General features: G+C 39.0%; 1 protein-coding gene across 1 annotated transcript in view; it reads right to left on the reverse strand.

Annotated features, from left to right (window-relative positions):
- The window catches only part of METAP1 (methionyl aminopeptidase 1), a 92,388-nt gene that overhangs the window by 40,514 nt on the left and 35,447 nt on the right, over positions 1 to 16,427 (reverse strand). The window contains exon 2 of the mRNA XM_054591703.1: positions 3,055 to 3,106. Within this exon, the coding sequence (XP_054447678.1) occupies positions 3,055 to 3,106 (52 nt within the window). The remainder of the gene's footprint in view (positions 1 to 3,054; positions 3,107 to 16,427) is intronic.

A 16,427-nucleotide genomic window follows, 5' to 3' on the forward strand; every position in this document is an offset into this window, starting at 1 on the left:
TAGTTTAGAAGTCCTAGTGAGAGCGGTCAGACAAGAAAAGGAAAATAAAGGTATACAAATTGGAAAGGAGGAAGTAAAACTGTCATTGTTTGTAGATGACATGATACATAGAAAACCCCGTAGAGCCCACCAAAAAACTATTCAACCTATTAAGTGAATTTGGCACAACAGTGGGATACAAAGTCATTTTCAGAAATCGAAGGCATTTTTGTACACCAACAATGAAACATCAGAGTCAGAAATCAGGAAACAAATGACATTTGCTATAGCAACAAGAAAAATGAAGTACCTAGGAATAAACTTAACCAAGGAGGTGAAAGACCTTTTCGCAGGAAACTATACATCACTGAAGAAAGAAATTAAGGAATACACAAATAAATGGAAGCATATACCGTGTTCATGGATTGGAAGAATTAACATCATCAAAATGTCCATACTACCCAAAGCAATTTATAGATTAAATTCAATCTCTATTAAAATACCAATGACATATTTCACAGAGAATATTCAAAAAACTTATATGAAACCATAAATGAACCCGAATAGCTGCAGCAATTTAGAAAAAGAAGAACAAAGTAAAAGGGATCACAATACCTGATGACAAACTATATTACAAGGCCACTGTAATCTAAACAGCCTGGTACTAGCATAAGAACAGACACGGAGATCAACGGAACTGAATAGAAAGCCCAGAAATAAACCCATGTCTCTACGGTCAATTAGTATTTGACAAAGGGGGCAGATGCATAAAATGGAGTAAAAACAGCCTCTTCAACAAATGGTGTTAGGAGAGCTGGACAGCTACATAGAAAAAATGAAATTCAACCACCAACTTATACCATACACAAAAATAAACTCAAGATGGATAAAAGACTTAAATATAAGTCATGACACCATAAAAGTTATAGAGGAGAACATAGGCAGGAAACTCTCAGATATCCCACGCAGTAATATTTTCACAGATATGTCCCCTAGAGCAAGGGACATAAAGGAAAGAATAAACAAACGGGACTTCATCAAAAGAAGAAGCTTCTGCATGGCTAAAGAAATCATCAGCAAAATGAATAGGGAAACAACTGTATTGGAAAATGTATTTGCTAATGATACCTCGGACAGGGGTATGATCTCAAAATAATCTAAAGAACTCACACAACTCCACTCCAGGAAGATAAACAATCCAAGTAAAAAATGGGCAAAGGACCTGAACAGACACTTCTCCAAGGAGGACACACACAGGGCCCAGAGACATATGAAAGGATGCTCATCATCACTCGCCATCGGAGAAATGTAAATTAAAACCACAATGAGATACCACCTCACACCGGTCATAATAGCCATCATAAACAGATCAACAAACAACAGGTGCTGGCAAGGCTGTGGAGAAAAGGGAACCATAGTGCACTGTCGGTAGGAATGCAGACTGGTGCAGCTACTGTGGAAAAGTTTGGAATTTCCTCAAAAAGCTAAAAATGGAACTGCCTTTTGAACCAGCGATTCCACTGCTGGGATTATACCCTAAGAATTCCAAAACACCAATTCAAAAGATCTATGCACCCCAATGTGCATAGCAGCACAATTTACAATAGCCAAGTGCTAGGAGCAACCTAAGTGCCCATCAGTAAATGAGTGGATCAAAAAACTATGGTGCATTTACACAATGGAATACTACGCAGCAGAAGGAAAGAAAAAGCTCCTACTCTTTGCGACAGCATGGATGGAACAAAAGAGCATTTGCTAAGTGAAATAAGCCAGGGGGTGAAAGACATATACCATATGATCTCACCTATAAGTGGAACCTAATCAAGAAAACAAACAAACAAGGAAAATACAACCAGCAACATTGAAAGATAAAAAACTGACAGTGGCATGAGGGAAGGAGGGCAGGGTACAGGGGAAAGGAAGGGGAAGGGTCAAATCATGGAACATGCATAAAGGACCCATGGACAAAGCCAAAGTGGGGCAGGGGAAAGTGGTGGCAGGAAAATGGAGACAAATGTATTTGAACAATAGGGAGGGAGGAAAGAAAACGCCAAGATCAGTAAACTGAAACAGAACTCTCATAGGAAAGACCACGTGCTATCTACCAAGCCTTCATCCATCAGGATGACAATGCCATAAGAACAGAGACCCCTTGTCAATTTTCAGGTAATTGTGATGGATTGCCTGCCATAAGCCAGGCACAATAATGACATGGATTTCCAAGATCAACAGCTAGAACGGAAAAGGCCATTTCAATCGAAGACATATCCCTGTGAGTGACAGCAATAGCTAAGTAGCAGCTAGTAGTTTCACTTTTGTGGTGTCACAAAGTAACTTCCAAAGAGCAAATTAGCCGTAACCAGTATGGCTCCATTGGTTGGGCTTCATCCTGCAAAGTGAAAGGTTACCAGTTCCATTCCCTGGTCAGGGCACATGCCTGGGTTTCAGGTTTGGTCACCAGTCAGGGCATGTACAAGAGGCAATGAATCAATGTTTCTCTCTCGCACTAATGTTTCTCTCCCTCTCTTCCCCTCTCTCTAAAAGTAAATAAATAAAATCTTTTTTTAAAAGTAAAAAAAAAGAACTAAACATTAGATAGCAAGTAATAATATTAAAGGACAAAAAAAAAAAAAAAAACCCCCAAAAACCAAAGTAATGTACTTTTGAGTTGAGAAGCCATTGAAATGCAAACTAAACAAAAATAAGGGATCAGACTAAATGAAGCCTACAAGGTAGAAACATTTCTAGCAAAGGAAAGAGGGTGCCAAAAGATGAAGACTTTTCGAGTATTGCCCAAGCGAGATCCATCGTTCCCAGCAACCATTTTGTGTTTTCATGTCACGTGTCATAAAAGATCAACAAAGACATTACTCAGCCACATTTTATTTACATGATTACACACCACAAGGAAAAAAAATATGTTCAAATTCTAACTTTTGGGTTTTACACTCAGAATATTCAAATATGCACTTTTTGAATATTCAAACACACACTTTCAGAACTGAAAGAATTCTTGTCTTCTGCTCAAAAGCCACTTCTAAGACATATGGTAGAGAGATGTGTGATTTCACTTACTTGCTTTCTTATGTAGTAACTTGTGAGTAGCCCAACTTCCTTTAAAACATTCCTAAAAGAGTAAACATGAAAATTAGTGTCAGAACTTCCTTAATTAGAAACATATTAAGGAATGATGTATATAAGGAACAGTTATTAAGAATTCCATTTGCAAAAGACAAATCTCTGACTTCACTAAATGTTGAGAAAAGTTCAAGAAATGACACCTGCTTAAAAATTCATTTCAAAAAGCAACCTAAACTTTAGATTACTTCAAATAAACAAGAAACATTAGCCTGTATTGTAAATAGCAATCATAGTTAACATTTCAATTTTATATAACCAAATTATTTTGACGTACTTTTTAATATCATGAGCCAATTAATCATTTTTAAAAAAGACAAGGAAAATGGTGCAGATTCTTCTATTACTCATAGTAGCTGGATTCTGTGTCATACCCACTTTGTTCACTACGTGCTGACAGCCCTACCAGACTGAGCTCCATGGAGGAAGTGTCCGTGTCAAGTTTACCAATATGCCCCCAGAGCCGGGTGGAGGGCCTGGCACATGACAAAGCTTCAGCAAGTACTTGCTGATAAGTCAAACGGCTGAATGACTAGAAAGACTAAGCTTTCCATTTAGCATTTAGGAAAATATGTTCATGTAACATATTTTGGATACCAGCAAGAAGCACTGAACTGAAAAAATAAGTTCAAAGTAATAAATTCAATTAAAATAACAAACTCAAGCAATATATATTATTTATGCTTTGATTTTTAGAGTCTCTCCTTCAAAGAATTTAAAATTACTCATATGCAGTAGTGCCCCTTGTTACAGTTTCACTTTCTGGGTTTCAGCTGCCCGCAGTCAATTGCAGTCCAAAAACATTAAGTGAAAAAATTCCAGAAATAAAACAATTTTTAAGTTTTTAATTGTGCTCCACTCTGAGTAGCACGATGAAATCCTGTGCAGTCCCACCGAGGACATGCATCATCCCTGTGTCCAGTATATCCACACTGTTCACCTGTTAATAACTCAGTGGCTGTCTCAGTTCTCATATTGACTATCACAGTATCACAGTAATTGCGTGAAGTTACCCTTACTTTACTTAATAATGGCTCCAAAGCACAAGAGGGATGCTAGCAATTTGAATATGCCAAAGAGAAACCATAAATTTATCATGAGTATATATGTATTAGAAAAAACATAGTATAGGTAGGGTTCAGTATTATCCACGGTTTTAGGCATCTACTGGAGATCTTGGAACATATCCTCTGCAGATAAGGGGGCACTAATGTAAATCATTACAAATACTAAGAAAATTCACGAAGTCCTACGAATGTTTTGACATTGCAAACATAAACGAGTAAGTCATAGATAAAAGCTAAGAAAAAATAGAAAATAAAGCATCCCTAGGATTATGTAGAAATCAGAGCACATCACACCAATGATGCTAGGCTACTCTCCCTAGTTTTACCCCAGGCCTCTGAGAGATTAATTTTTCCCTCCAGGGCCAGGATCTCCACTATTTCCCCTTTACTCACCTTGTATACTCACAGCTTGCAGCAGTTAAGTCAAGAAAACCCAGGTCATATCTATTTCCTCCTGCTACAACGTCAATAGACTTCAAATGTATAAACAGCTATCCATGACATCCTTAATTTTTTTCATTTTTGAAGCTAAAACCGAGTTCAGTCTTTTGGGGAGGATGGGAGAGGTGGTGGACAGAAAAATGGTGCCCCAAAGATGTTCATGTCCTAATCCTCAAAACCTTCGACTATGTCAGGTTATGACCACAATAAAGGGGAATTAAAGTTGCTAACCAGCTCACCTTGAGATGGGGAGATTATATTGTCTTATCTAAATGTAATCACATTTATCCAATGTAATCACAAGTATCTTTAAAAAGGTAGAAGAGGGAGTTAGGAGTCGGAGAAATATGAAATGATAGAAGTCAGGTCAGAGATATAATTACATTACTGACACTGACGATACAGGAAGGGGACCATGAGCCAAGGAATATAGGCAGCCTCTGGAAATTGAGAAGGGCAAATAACAGAGTCTCCCTAGAGTTTCCAGAAAGGAATGCTTACCTCCCAATACCTGAGACCTGTGTCAGACTTCTGACCTACAGAACTGTAAGATAATAAATCTGTTGCTTTACGCCATCAGATTGGTGGTAATTTGTTATGGCAGCTACAGGAAGGAAAAAAATTATCCCTACCTATTGTCAAATGACAAAAACCACTCAACTAGTTTCTCTTCATCCCAGAGTTATAGGAAATTGGTAGAAAAACAAATATTTATGCCACTGAGAGGGCTACTCTGATTAACTGAAAAGTCCAAAGAACTAAAATAAGCGATTTCATAAGTATTACCACATCTACTACAGAATAAGAAAGAAAAAGTCAATGTTGATCTATAATACGAAAATAACCATAAGCCACTGTTTATTGAATAGGTGCACTGCACACCAGTATCTCATTTTATCCTCACAAAAATTCTGCAAGGCAGAGGACATTATCCCCATTTTAAAAATGATAACACTGAAGTAGAAAGAAGCTTGACAACCACATAACAGAACCATACCTGGCAGAACTAAGACTCAAACCCACATTACCACTGTAGAAATGATGCTTTCTAACTGCTTTACAATGTGTGGATGGGTAAGTATGAAGGGTATGTGTGTGTGTATGCAATTCAAAGCATCAATTCAGCACTAAACTTATAACCAGAAAATGTAGGTGCGATTAAGCTCGCCCATGTATTAGATACAGGGTTGCAAGCTCTACAACAGTATCATTAAATCTAGAAAATGATATTAACCATTCTCATGGATCCTCAGTTGCCCCACCTATAAAGTGGGGTTGATATCTCCAGAAGATAACATAGCAGACTACAAGAAATGGTGTAAATGACCTATTTAGTAGTGACAAAGTGTCTAGGACACAGCAAATATCAATCTATGGGAGCCCTTGACATCCCAGTGCTTATCACTATGCCTGGAACTGAACAGGTTTCCTCAATATATGTTGGAGAATGAATAAAGATCAACATGATCACATACACAAAAGTCTTCTAATTGTAGGTGGAAATGTAAACTGTGTTCATTACTTACTGGGACAGACTGCAAGCTGCCTGCTCTATAGCCATTCTCCCTTTTCCTTAACACCAACAGAATTCTCCTAGTGAGTTGTAATGTGCCCTGCTAAAAACATTCCCAGGCTCCTTACTTATACAGGTATGAGATCTAGTCAGTACATCAAAATGTAAGTCTAGTTGTTGGGCACGGCTCCTGGAAAGCTTCTTAGAAAACAGTCACTATTTTCTACTCTTCGCTCTTTCTCTGGCTTCAAACAGGGAGATGCAGCCTGACAAAGCAACACGCACACCCCAAGAGGCCTGAGTCCCTAATGACTCTAGACAGAGACTGGAGTCATGCAGTAAAGCCTCTGGATGGGGCACAGCCTTGCCACCACCTTGATTTACGAACAATGAAGCTGATTTTTGACTTCTGGATTCCAGAACTGTGAGAGCATAAATTTGTTGTTTTAAGCCACTCAATTTGTAGTGATTTGCTACAGCAGTCACAGGAAACTAATACAGTAACTGGCCAGACATCAGGGCACACTGAAGAATGAATTGAATTAATGACTACACTAAAACGGGGTGAACTAATTACAGTCTTTCTGATGCTTTTTCCACTTACTTGTACATATTTATGGAGTCAACTCCCAATTATTCATGGTTACTTATAAATGGGGGCAAAGGCACATGACTTACTGCAAGAAACCTAACTTCAGCCAGCAATTTCAACTTTTTTTTCCTTCCCTTTCCAAGATATTCCTCATCACAGATATGACTGGCAAAAAGGATATGGCACACTGGATTTTCACTTTTTTCCTTCTTCCAGGCTAGTCTATTGCAAAGATGTTTATGGCAGTAAAGGAAAGATAAGAGAGGGAGAAGAAAAGAAGTAAAAGGAGAAGTTCAAAGTAGGTTGTAGAACTTCAGTTTAAGAGTCTCTCAGGCTCAGAGGCAAAATCCCACCACAGCAGAATGTGAGGGGCACCACTCCTCTTCACTTCATAGCCTTAACTGTAATGTTTCCTTACCCAAACTATACCAACTACACTTGGTACAATTTCCAATTCATTTTCATGTCTACTTAGAACAAACCAACTAAATGTCTGTCCACTGAGAACTATGTAAGGCTAAAGTGGTTTACACATCTCTTAGGTAGGATCTAGCAACCAACATTGTAGCACCACTCTGATTAGTCTTCCCTGAAAAAATTAAGGACCGATTCTTAGCCCAACACATACACCTCCTTACCCAAAATCCTACACTAGTCCAATTGTTAGGTAAGCACTGGCAAAGTTCGTACCCTCAGCCTGTCAATACCTTTTCTCCTGCCATCACTGAAATTAGAATACAAAGAAGCAGAAGACCATGAGAAATGAAAAAAAAAACTATGTCAAGAACAATATAGAGGTGACATCTGGACAGAGCAGGGTTAACGTAGATGACCTTTTAGATACTTCTCAGCTTCACAAGCCTGTAATCCCATTTTACAAGTAATTATGGAAGAGATGACAAGTTATTAGAAATGCTAAAATGGCACTAGAAATGAGTATCTCAAAATAAAGTTAGGAAAAATCTCCCCCAAATGGTGAGCAAAATTACAAAAAGTTAAAAATAAAGAGATGGTATTTTTGAAACAGAGGACTAAACCAACAAGTCTAACATCTGAATAAGGAAATTTCAGAAAGAAAATGGAGAGGAGCAATTAAAGAAACAACACAAAGTTTTCCATAACTGAAAGACAGGAGTTTCCAGATGGAAAAGACCATCGAAGGATGAAAATCAACTTGCCCAAGGCATTACACTATGAAATTTCATAATACCATGAACAAGAGAAGATCCAATAAGCTTACAGAGAAAATGTAAGAAATAATATGCAAAAGATTATGAATCCCAGTGACATCGGACTTTCATAACATAAAAATTCTGAGAAAACCACTTCCAAACTGGAATTCTATTCGCAAACTGAAATTCAAGTGTCAGGGCACAAGAAGAAATTTTCAGGTATATAGTCTCAAAACTTACCTCCCATACAATCTTTCTCGAGAAGCTACAATTATATTATATAAAACATAAGAATAAACCGAGAAAGAAGAAAATATGTTATAGACAACACAATGGAGACGTAAAGGGTATCTCTGGGATGATGTCTGAAGAGAGATATAAGGATGAATACTATGTAGCAAGCCCAGGCAGCAAGAAGTTCTGGCTGGAGTTCAGATGGTTCCAAGAGAGACATTTCCAAGATAAAACTGATTAAATGTCAAATGCATTTAAATGCATTTAAAAGTATTGAGAGGAGTTCTATACACTTGTGGAAGACTTTGGAGATGAATCAGTAAGCAACCAAAGGAAACTGTTAAAAGAATGGGAAATAGGAAAGGGGGGAGGGGATTTATAAGTGAGAAGCATTTAACTAGGTGTGTGAAATAATTTGAACCACCAACTAAAAACTTACAAAAATCATTTTAATTAATTATGGACATTGTGACAGTAAGCATAAATGGAACTAAGAAGCATTTAAATTACCTTACTGCAAATTAAGATTCAATATAATGTAAAATATTTTTTAACATACAAGGTCTGTCTGGAAAGTTTCCAGCCACATAATGTGAAAAATAGAGACATTTATTGAAGAAGACACAAGAAACACTGTACATAGGACAATGAAGCTTCAGTCCCCTTCAAAGTAGGCACCTTGGGACCTCACACAGTTCTTCCACTCGCCATCAGCTGCCCCATTCTGTTTTCCTGAATCTCATGGATGGTCTGAAATCTCTTCACTTTCAAAGGTGATTTTAGTTTTTGAAAAAGCCAGAAGTCACAGGGATCTCAATCCCAGCTGTAGGAAGGCTGAGTCACCTGGATGACTTGATGTTTCACCAAAAATCTCTGCTCGAGACATGATGCATGAGTGGGCATGCTGTCCTGATGAAGCTGCCAATCACCAGTTGCCCATAGCTGTGGCCTTCTCAATCACCTGAATAGTTTCCACAGAAGAATATTCAAGCTGACCACAAAATGTGATGCAGATTCGTTGCTCTACTTAGTCATTTTCAATTCAAGGGCCACACAGTACACATGCTCACTCAACAGCGTCTACTGCCTCCACTGACTATACAGTGAAGTTGCCATTGTTCGCCCATGCACATTTTAGTCCACTCTTCTTGGCTACTAGGTTACATCAATGTCATGCAAACCATTCCCGTTATATTAACAAGGGCTGGACTTTTTTCTGAACAGACCTCGTATGTATGCCCACTGTTAAAGAAACCCCTTTTAAAAAGTTTATAGTATTAACGAATTAGAAAAAAATCAACTAAGCAATATTTTAAGAAAACACAGTATTTTAAAACAAAAAGAAATTTACAATTTTATTATAGGTGATAGAGGTAGGGAGAAAATGGTAGCCAAATAAGCAGAAGCTGAGGCCACTGACTCTAGCCCCCAACTTGGATTCTCAGCTGATCTTCTGACAAATAAGCCGAACCACCAATAATGGTATCTTAGCTGATGTGAAGTTTTGAGCCAAGAAACTTCACAACAGGCGGTAAGGAGACTGTATAAGTTAAAAGGGAGGGAAACATCCCATGTGTGGTTCCTGTAGATGCAGAGAGATGGATTACAAATCGCAGCTTTATGGCTCCTTCCCCTTCCAGGGCAGGGGATCCCAGTCCCCAGCAGGGAGCCCACACACCCAGGCCAGGAGCGACTTGGGAGGATGTGCGAGGTCAGGGAGACCCAGAACCCACACACCACAAGCAGCTGCAGTGCCAAACGCCAACCAAGAGAGTGCCAGAGAGAAAGAGAGGGACTCTGCACCTGCGTCGGGTGGAGGTAGGCTGCGGCCAGCCGTGCCCATGAGAGACTTCTGGATTTTTGGAGGTGGTATAAGCAGAAAGCCAGACAGGGACTTGGTGATGCAGTGGTTGTGCCACCAAAAGACTTTTTAAAAAAGGGGAGCTGAAGTGTTCTGCGCAGGGACCCATGCGCAGCTGCCTTGCCAACAAAGGCAGAAGAATGAAAGCGCGGTTTGCTCCCACTGGATACAGCTGGGCAGGGAGATCAGAAAATTGCACAGCAATGGGATTTCTGTCTGAGACCAACATGACTAGCAAGCCAGGTGCTACACAAAGCTAAGAGTTCAGGACTGTGTCTACTACAAAGGCAGTGGGCTGGGTATTAGAGAGGCAGGAGTTGAGCGCCTGAGGTTATTTACTGCCAGGCTGAACCCCTTCCCCGGCAGAAATCAAACCTCTGGGAAGGGAAGGAATACCAGCCCCCACCTCCTGCAGAATTGGCAGAACAAGCAGGACAGGCTCTACACCCCAAGCAGAGTGCACAGCCACAGGAGAAAAGCAGGAAGATAATCTCTGAATGGACTCATTTTGAACTTTTCTTAGGGAGGCAAAACATGCTGGTTCCTAGGGCCCTATTCCACTGAGGCCAGCAAGGCAGGGAGATCAGAAATTGGTACAGCAAAGGGGAATCAGGACCCCGCACAGCCTCAGCTCTCACACAGAGCTGCCATCAGTACCAAGCAGGAAAGCGCTGATCCTCTTACAGAGACTGGCCTCTCCCTTGCAACAGACAGCTAGTCCATCAGAAACTGTACATTACTGGAAATAAGCTGGGACAGACTACACAGGTGGTGCAGGGGCAGGGGAACACACCCACAATTTTCCCAGAAGACTGAACAGTGCCAGGGGAGACCCAGGAGTCCCACCCACCTGAGCACAACAGAAGCCCCCTCTAATAGCAGAAGAAGGCGGTATATGCAGTGCTGTTAGAAGCTGGATGAGCCACCTCTGGACCTTGAGCTGATAAAAAGCCAGAGGCTGACGCAGAAGACAAAAGGTAAACACCAAACTCTGCTGAGAAGAATCCCACCTCATTCTTCAGAATTTGTTATTGTTTTTTCTTACATAGCTCTTTAATAGTTCCTAATTTTCTTCAAGTGTATTCCAACTAATTCACTATTTTTTGTCTTTTATTTTTCATTTTTTATTTATATTTTTAAATTTTATTTTTACTTCATATCTTACTTACATGGTGCCCTTACCTTGTCTTACTCCATTTTGCTTTCTTCCGGCCCTTGCTTACTTGAGTTGCAATTTTATTTTTTCCTTTTCTTAGCCTGGGTTCTATTCCTTACTCTTATTATTGCTCCTCCTTCTATCTTCTCAAAACCATTTTCCTTTACTGTAGACATTTCATATTCTCTCTTCTCTTCCTTATAATGTTCTTAATCTCTTTCCACCTTTATTAATCTTTGCTCATCTGTCATTGTTATTGACCCTGTTGTGGTTTTTCTTCAGCTTTGTTCCTATTGGTTCACTATTACTCTTTATTTTATTTCAAACCTCATATTACACTCTTCCCTTTTCTTACTCCATCACCCTTTCCTTTTTTACTTACATTTTAAATTTTTATTTTCTTCCTTTCTTTGCCTTCTTCTACTCCATACTCTTATTATTCTTCCTCTCTCTTCCCTCTCAAAATCATTTTTCTTCCCTTTAATCATCTCATTTTTTTTTTATCTTATAACGTTCTTAATCTCTTTCCATCTTTATAAATCTTTGCTCATTTGCTATTGAAATGGCTAATGTGGCAGGGGGATATTTTTGCTGGTGTGGGCTTGGTTCCCTGAGTAGCACTGCTTTGGTAACAAGCACCTGTGCAACAGCATACAACATGTGGTGGCGGTGTGACTCTCAGTCAGCTGGAGTGGAAAACCCACTAATGAGATAAGTCATCAATAATCAAAGCCCAAGTACAACAAAAGAACCCAAACTGAATAAAGGGCATCCTCAGAGCATCCAAGTCAGGAGATCAAAGAGACAGCACCACTGTGCTCCACCGAACTCCTACCACAAAAGGCCACTCCTCAAAGACAGGCACTCAAAGTGTTAGGTAGGAAGGACAGATAGCAAACCAAGGCAATGGGGAGGAGGAAGACACGTCTCGCCCACTGACTCAGCAGTCCGAAGCCTGGTCTGGTAATATTCCAACATGACAGGAAACACCATGCTAACAGGGGAGGAGGGCAGTCCTTGAAATTAGTATGTATCTTCTCCACTATCTGAGAAAGAAAGTATTTGATACTGTGGTTTCATCCCAAGGCCAGAAAGGCCAAAGAAGGCCCATTTAGGCCCAAAGGAAAAGGCTCACTAACGCCTTTGGGTATTCATGCTACCCCGACACCCGCCAAAAGGTGGCCCACGTTTACCTGTCAATCAGTATGTAACTTCTTCACCCCATCCCGCAAACTATATAACTCCTCAGAACAAAGGACCGGGGCTTGGCACTCTTGGCTCTCTGGCTGCCAGGTCTCAGGTCACACGCACGCTTGCCACCCCAGCCTTTGGCCATCCTTACTTTCGTAGCTCTTCCCCTGTGTTGCCCTGAACGTATGCCTTTCACCCCTCCATCCTCACCTTAACTAGGCCCATTCTCTTCCATGAGATTAGATCACCAGTAAACCCTGCCTGCATGCTACGGGGCTCGCTGATCTGTAATTCTTTACTGCACTGGTGAGAAGAAACAAATTTCTGGGCATTTCTCCCCTAACAAAACAGTGCAATCTGAGCTGCAGAAACAAACAAAAAGAGTCACCTAAAACAGGAAGACAGAAACAAACAGAAAGGGTCACCTAAAATAGGGAAACAAAGAAAGAACTCTAAATTGAAAGGAATGGAGAAATTTCCAGAAAAAGAGTTAAATGAAATTGAGGCAAGCATCTATCTGACACAGAATTCAAAATAATGGTTAAATGGATGCTCAAGGAAATCAGTGAGAACTTCAAGAAACTTTATGAGAGCAACAAAGAACTTAGTGGGGAGCACAGCAGCATAAAAAAGGACATAGAAACTATGAATGAGGACCAGGAAAAATAAAGAATACAATATATGAAATGAAAAATACACTAGGAGGAATCAAAAGCAGGCTAGATGAAGTAGAGGACCGAATCAGCAAGCTATAAGACAAGGTAGAAAAATAATACCCAGTCAGAGCAACAAAACAAAAAAAGACTAAAAAAGAATGAGGACTGTTTAAGGAAGCTTAAATAGACAAAGAAGGTTACTGACATAACACTCGGAGTAGTAGTCTGGACAACATGTAAGAAAATTTGCATCACAGGAATATCAGAAGGAGAAGGAAAGGAGCAAGGGATAGAAAATCTGTTTGATTAAATGACAAAAAACTTCCCTAACTTGCTGTGCTAAAAAGTCACACAACTTCAGGAGGCACCAAGGGTCCCAATAAAGATGAACCCAAAGAGGTCCACTCCAAGACACATCATAGTTAAAATGGAAAAATTTAAAGACAAAGTGAGAATCTTAAAGGCAGCAAGAAACAGCTAGTAACATAAAAAGGTGCTCCAAAAAGGCTATCAGCTGATTTCTCAACAGAAACACTACAAGCCACAAGGGACTGGCAAGAAAAAAATCAAGGTAATGAAAAGCAAGAACCTACAACCAAGACTACTCTGTCCAGGAAGGCTTTCATTTAAAATAAAAGATGAAATAAAGAGCTTCCCACGCAAAAGAAGGTTAAAAGTGCACATCTCCACCAAGCCAGCACTGCAAGAGATGCTAACGGGACTGCTATAAGAGAGAGAGGGAGAGAAGAACACAGGTATGGAATAAATGGCAATGAAAGTACCTATCAATAATAACTTTAAATGTAAATGGATTAAATGCTCCAATCAAAAGACACACGGTACCTGAATGGATAAGAAAAGAACCCACATATATGCTGTCTACAATAGGCCCACCTCAAAAAGAAAGATGTGCACAGGCTGAAATTGAAGGGATGGAAAAAATATTCCAAGCAAATGGACAGGAAAGAAAACAAGAGTAGCAATACTTGTTTCAGACAAAATAGACTTCCAAACAAAGGCCATAAAAACAGACAAAGAAGGTCACTACATAACACTGGGAGTAGTCCATAAAAAGGATGTAACCCTTGTAAACATAATGCACCCAACATAAGAGCACCTAAATATATAAGGAAAATCTTGGAGGACTTCAAGAAAGGTATCAACCACAACACAGTCATCACAGGGGGCTTAACATCCCACTGTCAACAATGGCTAGATCTTCCAAACAAAGAAATCAACAAGGATATTGTGGCACTGAATAACACTCTAGATCAAATGGACTTAATTGCCATATATAGAACCTTGCACCAAAAAGCAGCAAAATTTACATTCTTTTCAAGCGCACATGGAACATTTTCAAAGACAAGTCACATGGTAGGACACAAAACAAGCCTCAACAAATTCAAGAAAACTGAAATCATATCGAGCATGTGGCTTGAGGCTAGAAACCAACTTCAAGGGAAAAACTCAGAAATATTCACATACATGGAGACTGAATAAAATGTTATAAAATAATAAATGGGTTAACAATGAGATTAAGGGAAAAAATCAAAAAGTACCTGGAAACAAGTGAAAATGAACATACAACCCAAAATCTATGGGATACAGTGAATACAGTCCTGAGAGGGAAGTTCAGAATAATACAGGCCTACCTTAATAAGACAGAATATGTCAAATAAACAACCTAACCCTACATCTACAAGAACCAGAGGAACAACAACAAACAAAGCTCAGAGGAGTAGAAGGAAGGACATAAGATCAGAGCAGAACTAAATGACATAGACTAGAGAGTAAAAAACAATTCAAAGGGTCAATAAATCCAGGAGAAACTTTGAAAAGATAAACAAAATTGACAAACCTTTAACAAGATTCACCAAGAAAAAAAAGAAGACACAAATAAATAAAATCAGAAATGAAAGAGAAGTTACAACTGATAGCACAGAAATACAAAGGGCTGTAAGAAATTACTATGAACAACTACATGCCAAGAAATTGGACAACCTGATGAAATGGACACAATTTCTAGAAACACAGAAATTCCAAAACTGAATCAAGAAGAATCGTAAAGCCTGAATAGACAGGTAACAACTAGTGAAATTGAAGCAATAATAAAAAAAACTCCCGGAACACAAAGACCTGGACCAGATGGCTCCCCAAGTGAATTTTACCAAACATTTAAGGAGAACTAACTCCTTTCCTTCTCAAACTATTCCAAAATATTTGGAAGACTCCCAAACTCTTTTTATGAAGCTAGCATTATCCTAATTCCAAAACCAGGTAAAGACACTCAAAGTAAAAAAACTACAGGCCAACATCTCTAATGAATTAGATGCTAAAATCCTCAACAAAATACAGGCAATCTGGTTTTAGTAATACTTTAAAAAGATCATACACCATGATCAAGTGAGATTCATCCCAGGGATGGAAGGATGGTTCAATATTCACAAATCAATAATGCTAATACAGCACATAAACAAAATGAAGGACAAAAATCACATGATCATATCAATTGAGGCTGAAAAAGCATTTGATAAAATCCAGCACTCATTTATGAGAAAAACATTCAGCAAAGTGAGAATAGAGAGAGCATACCTCAACATAATAAAGGCCAGAAATGAAAAACCTACAGCTAACATATACTCAATGGACAAAAATTAAAAGCTTTCCCCTTAAGATCAGGAACAAGACAGTGGTGTCCACTTTCACTACTCTTACTCATCATAGTATGGGAAGTTCTAGCTCCAGCAATCAGACAAGAAAAAGAAATAAAAGGCATCCAAATCAGAAAGGAGGAAGTAAAACTGTAATTGTTTCCATATGCCATGATAGTGTACAGAGAAAATCCTATTGGCGCCACCAAAAACTACTCAACCTAATAAGTGACTTTTGCAAAATAGCAGGTTACAAAGTCAATATTCAGAAATCGAAGGCATATTTGTACACCAACAATGAAATATCAGAATCAGAAATCAGGAAATAAATCCCATTTGCTATAGCAATCAGAAAAATAAAGTACCTAGGAATAAATTTAACCAAGGAGGTAAAAGACCTGTACTTGGAAAACTAGAGAACACTGAAGAAGGAAATTAAGGAAGACACAAATAGATGCAAGCATATACCGTGTTCATAGATTAGAAGAATAAGCATCATTAAAATGTCCATACTACCTAACACAATCTATAGATTCAACGTAATCCCTATTAAAATACCGATGACATGTTTCACAGATCTACAACAAATATTTCAAGAATTTATATGGAACCAAAAAAAGACCCCAAATAGCCTCAGCAATCTTGAAAAAGAACCAATTAGGAAGGATCACAATATCTGGTATCAAACTATACTATAAAGCCACTATAATCAGAACAGTCTGGTGCTGGCATAAGAACAGACACACAGATCAATGAACAGAATAGAGAGCCCAGAA

Source organism: Pteronotus mesoamericanus, unplaced genomic scaffold (assembly GCF_021234165.1).
Source record: "Pteronotus mesoamericanus isolate MK-2021 breed Mesoamerican mustached bat unplaced genomic scaffold, CSHL_Meso_final scaffold_232, whole genome shotgun sequence".
Lineage (NCBI taxonomy): Eukaryota > Metazoa > Chordata > Mammalia > Chiroptera > Mormoopidae > Pteronotus > Pteronotus mesoamericanus.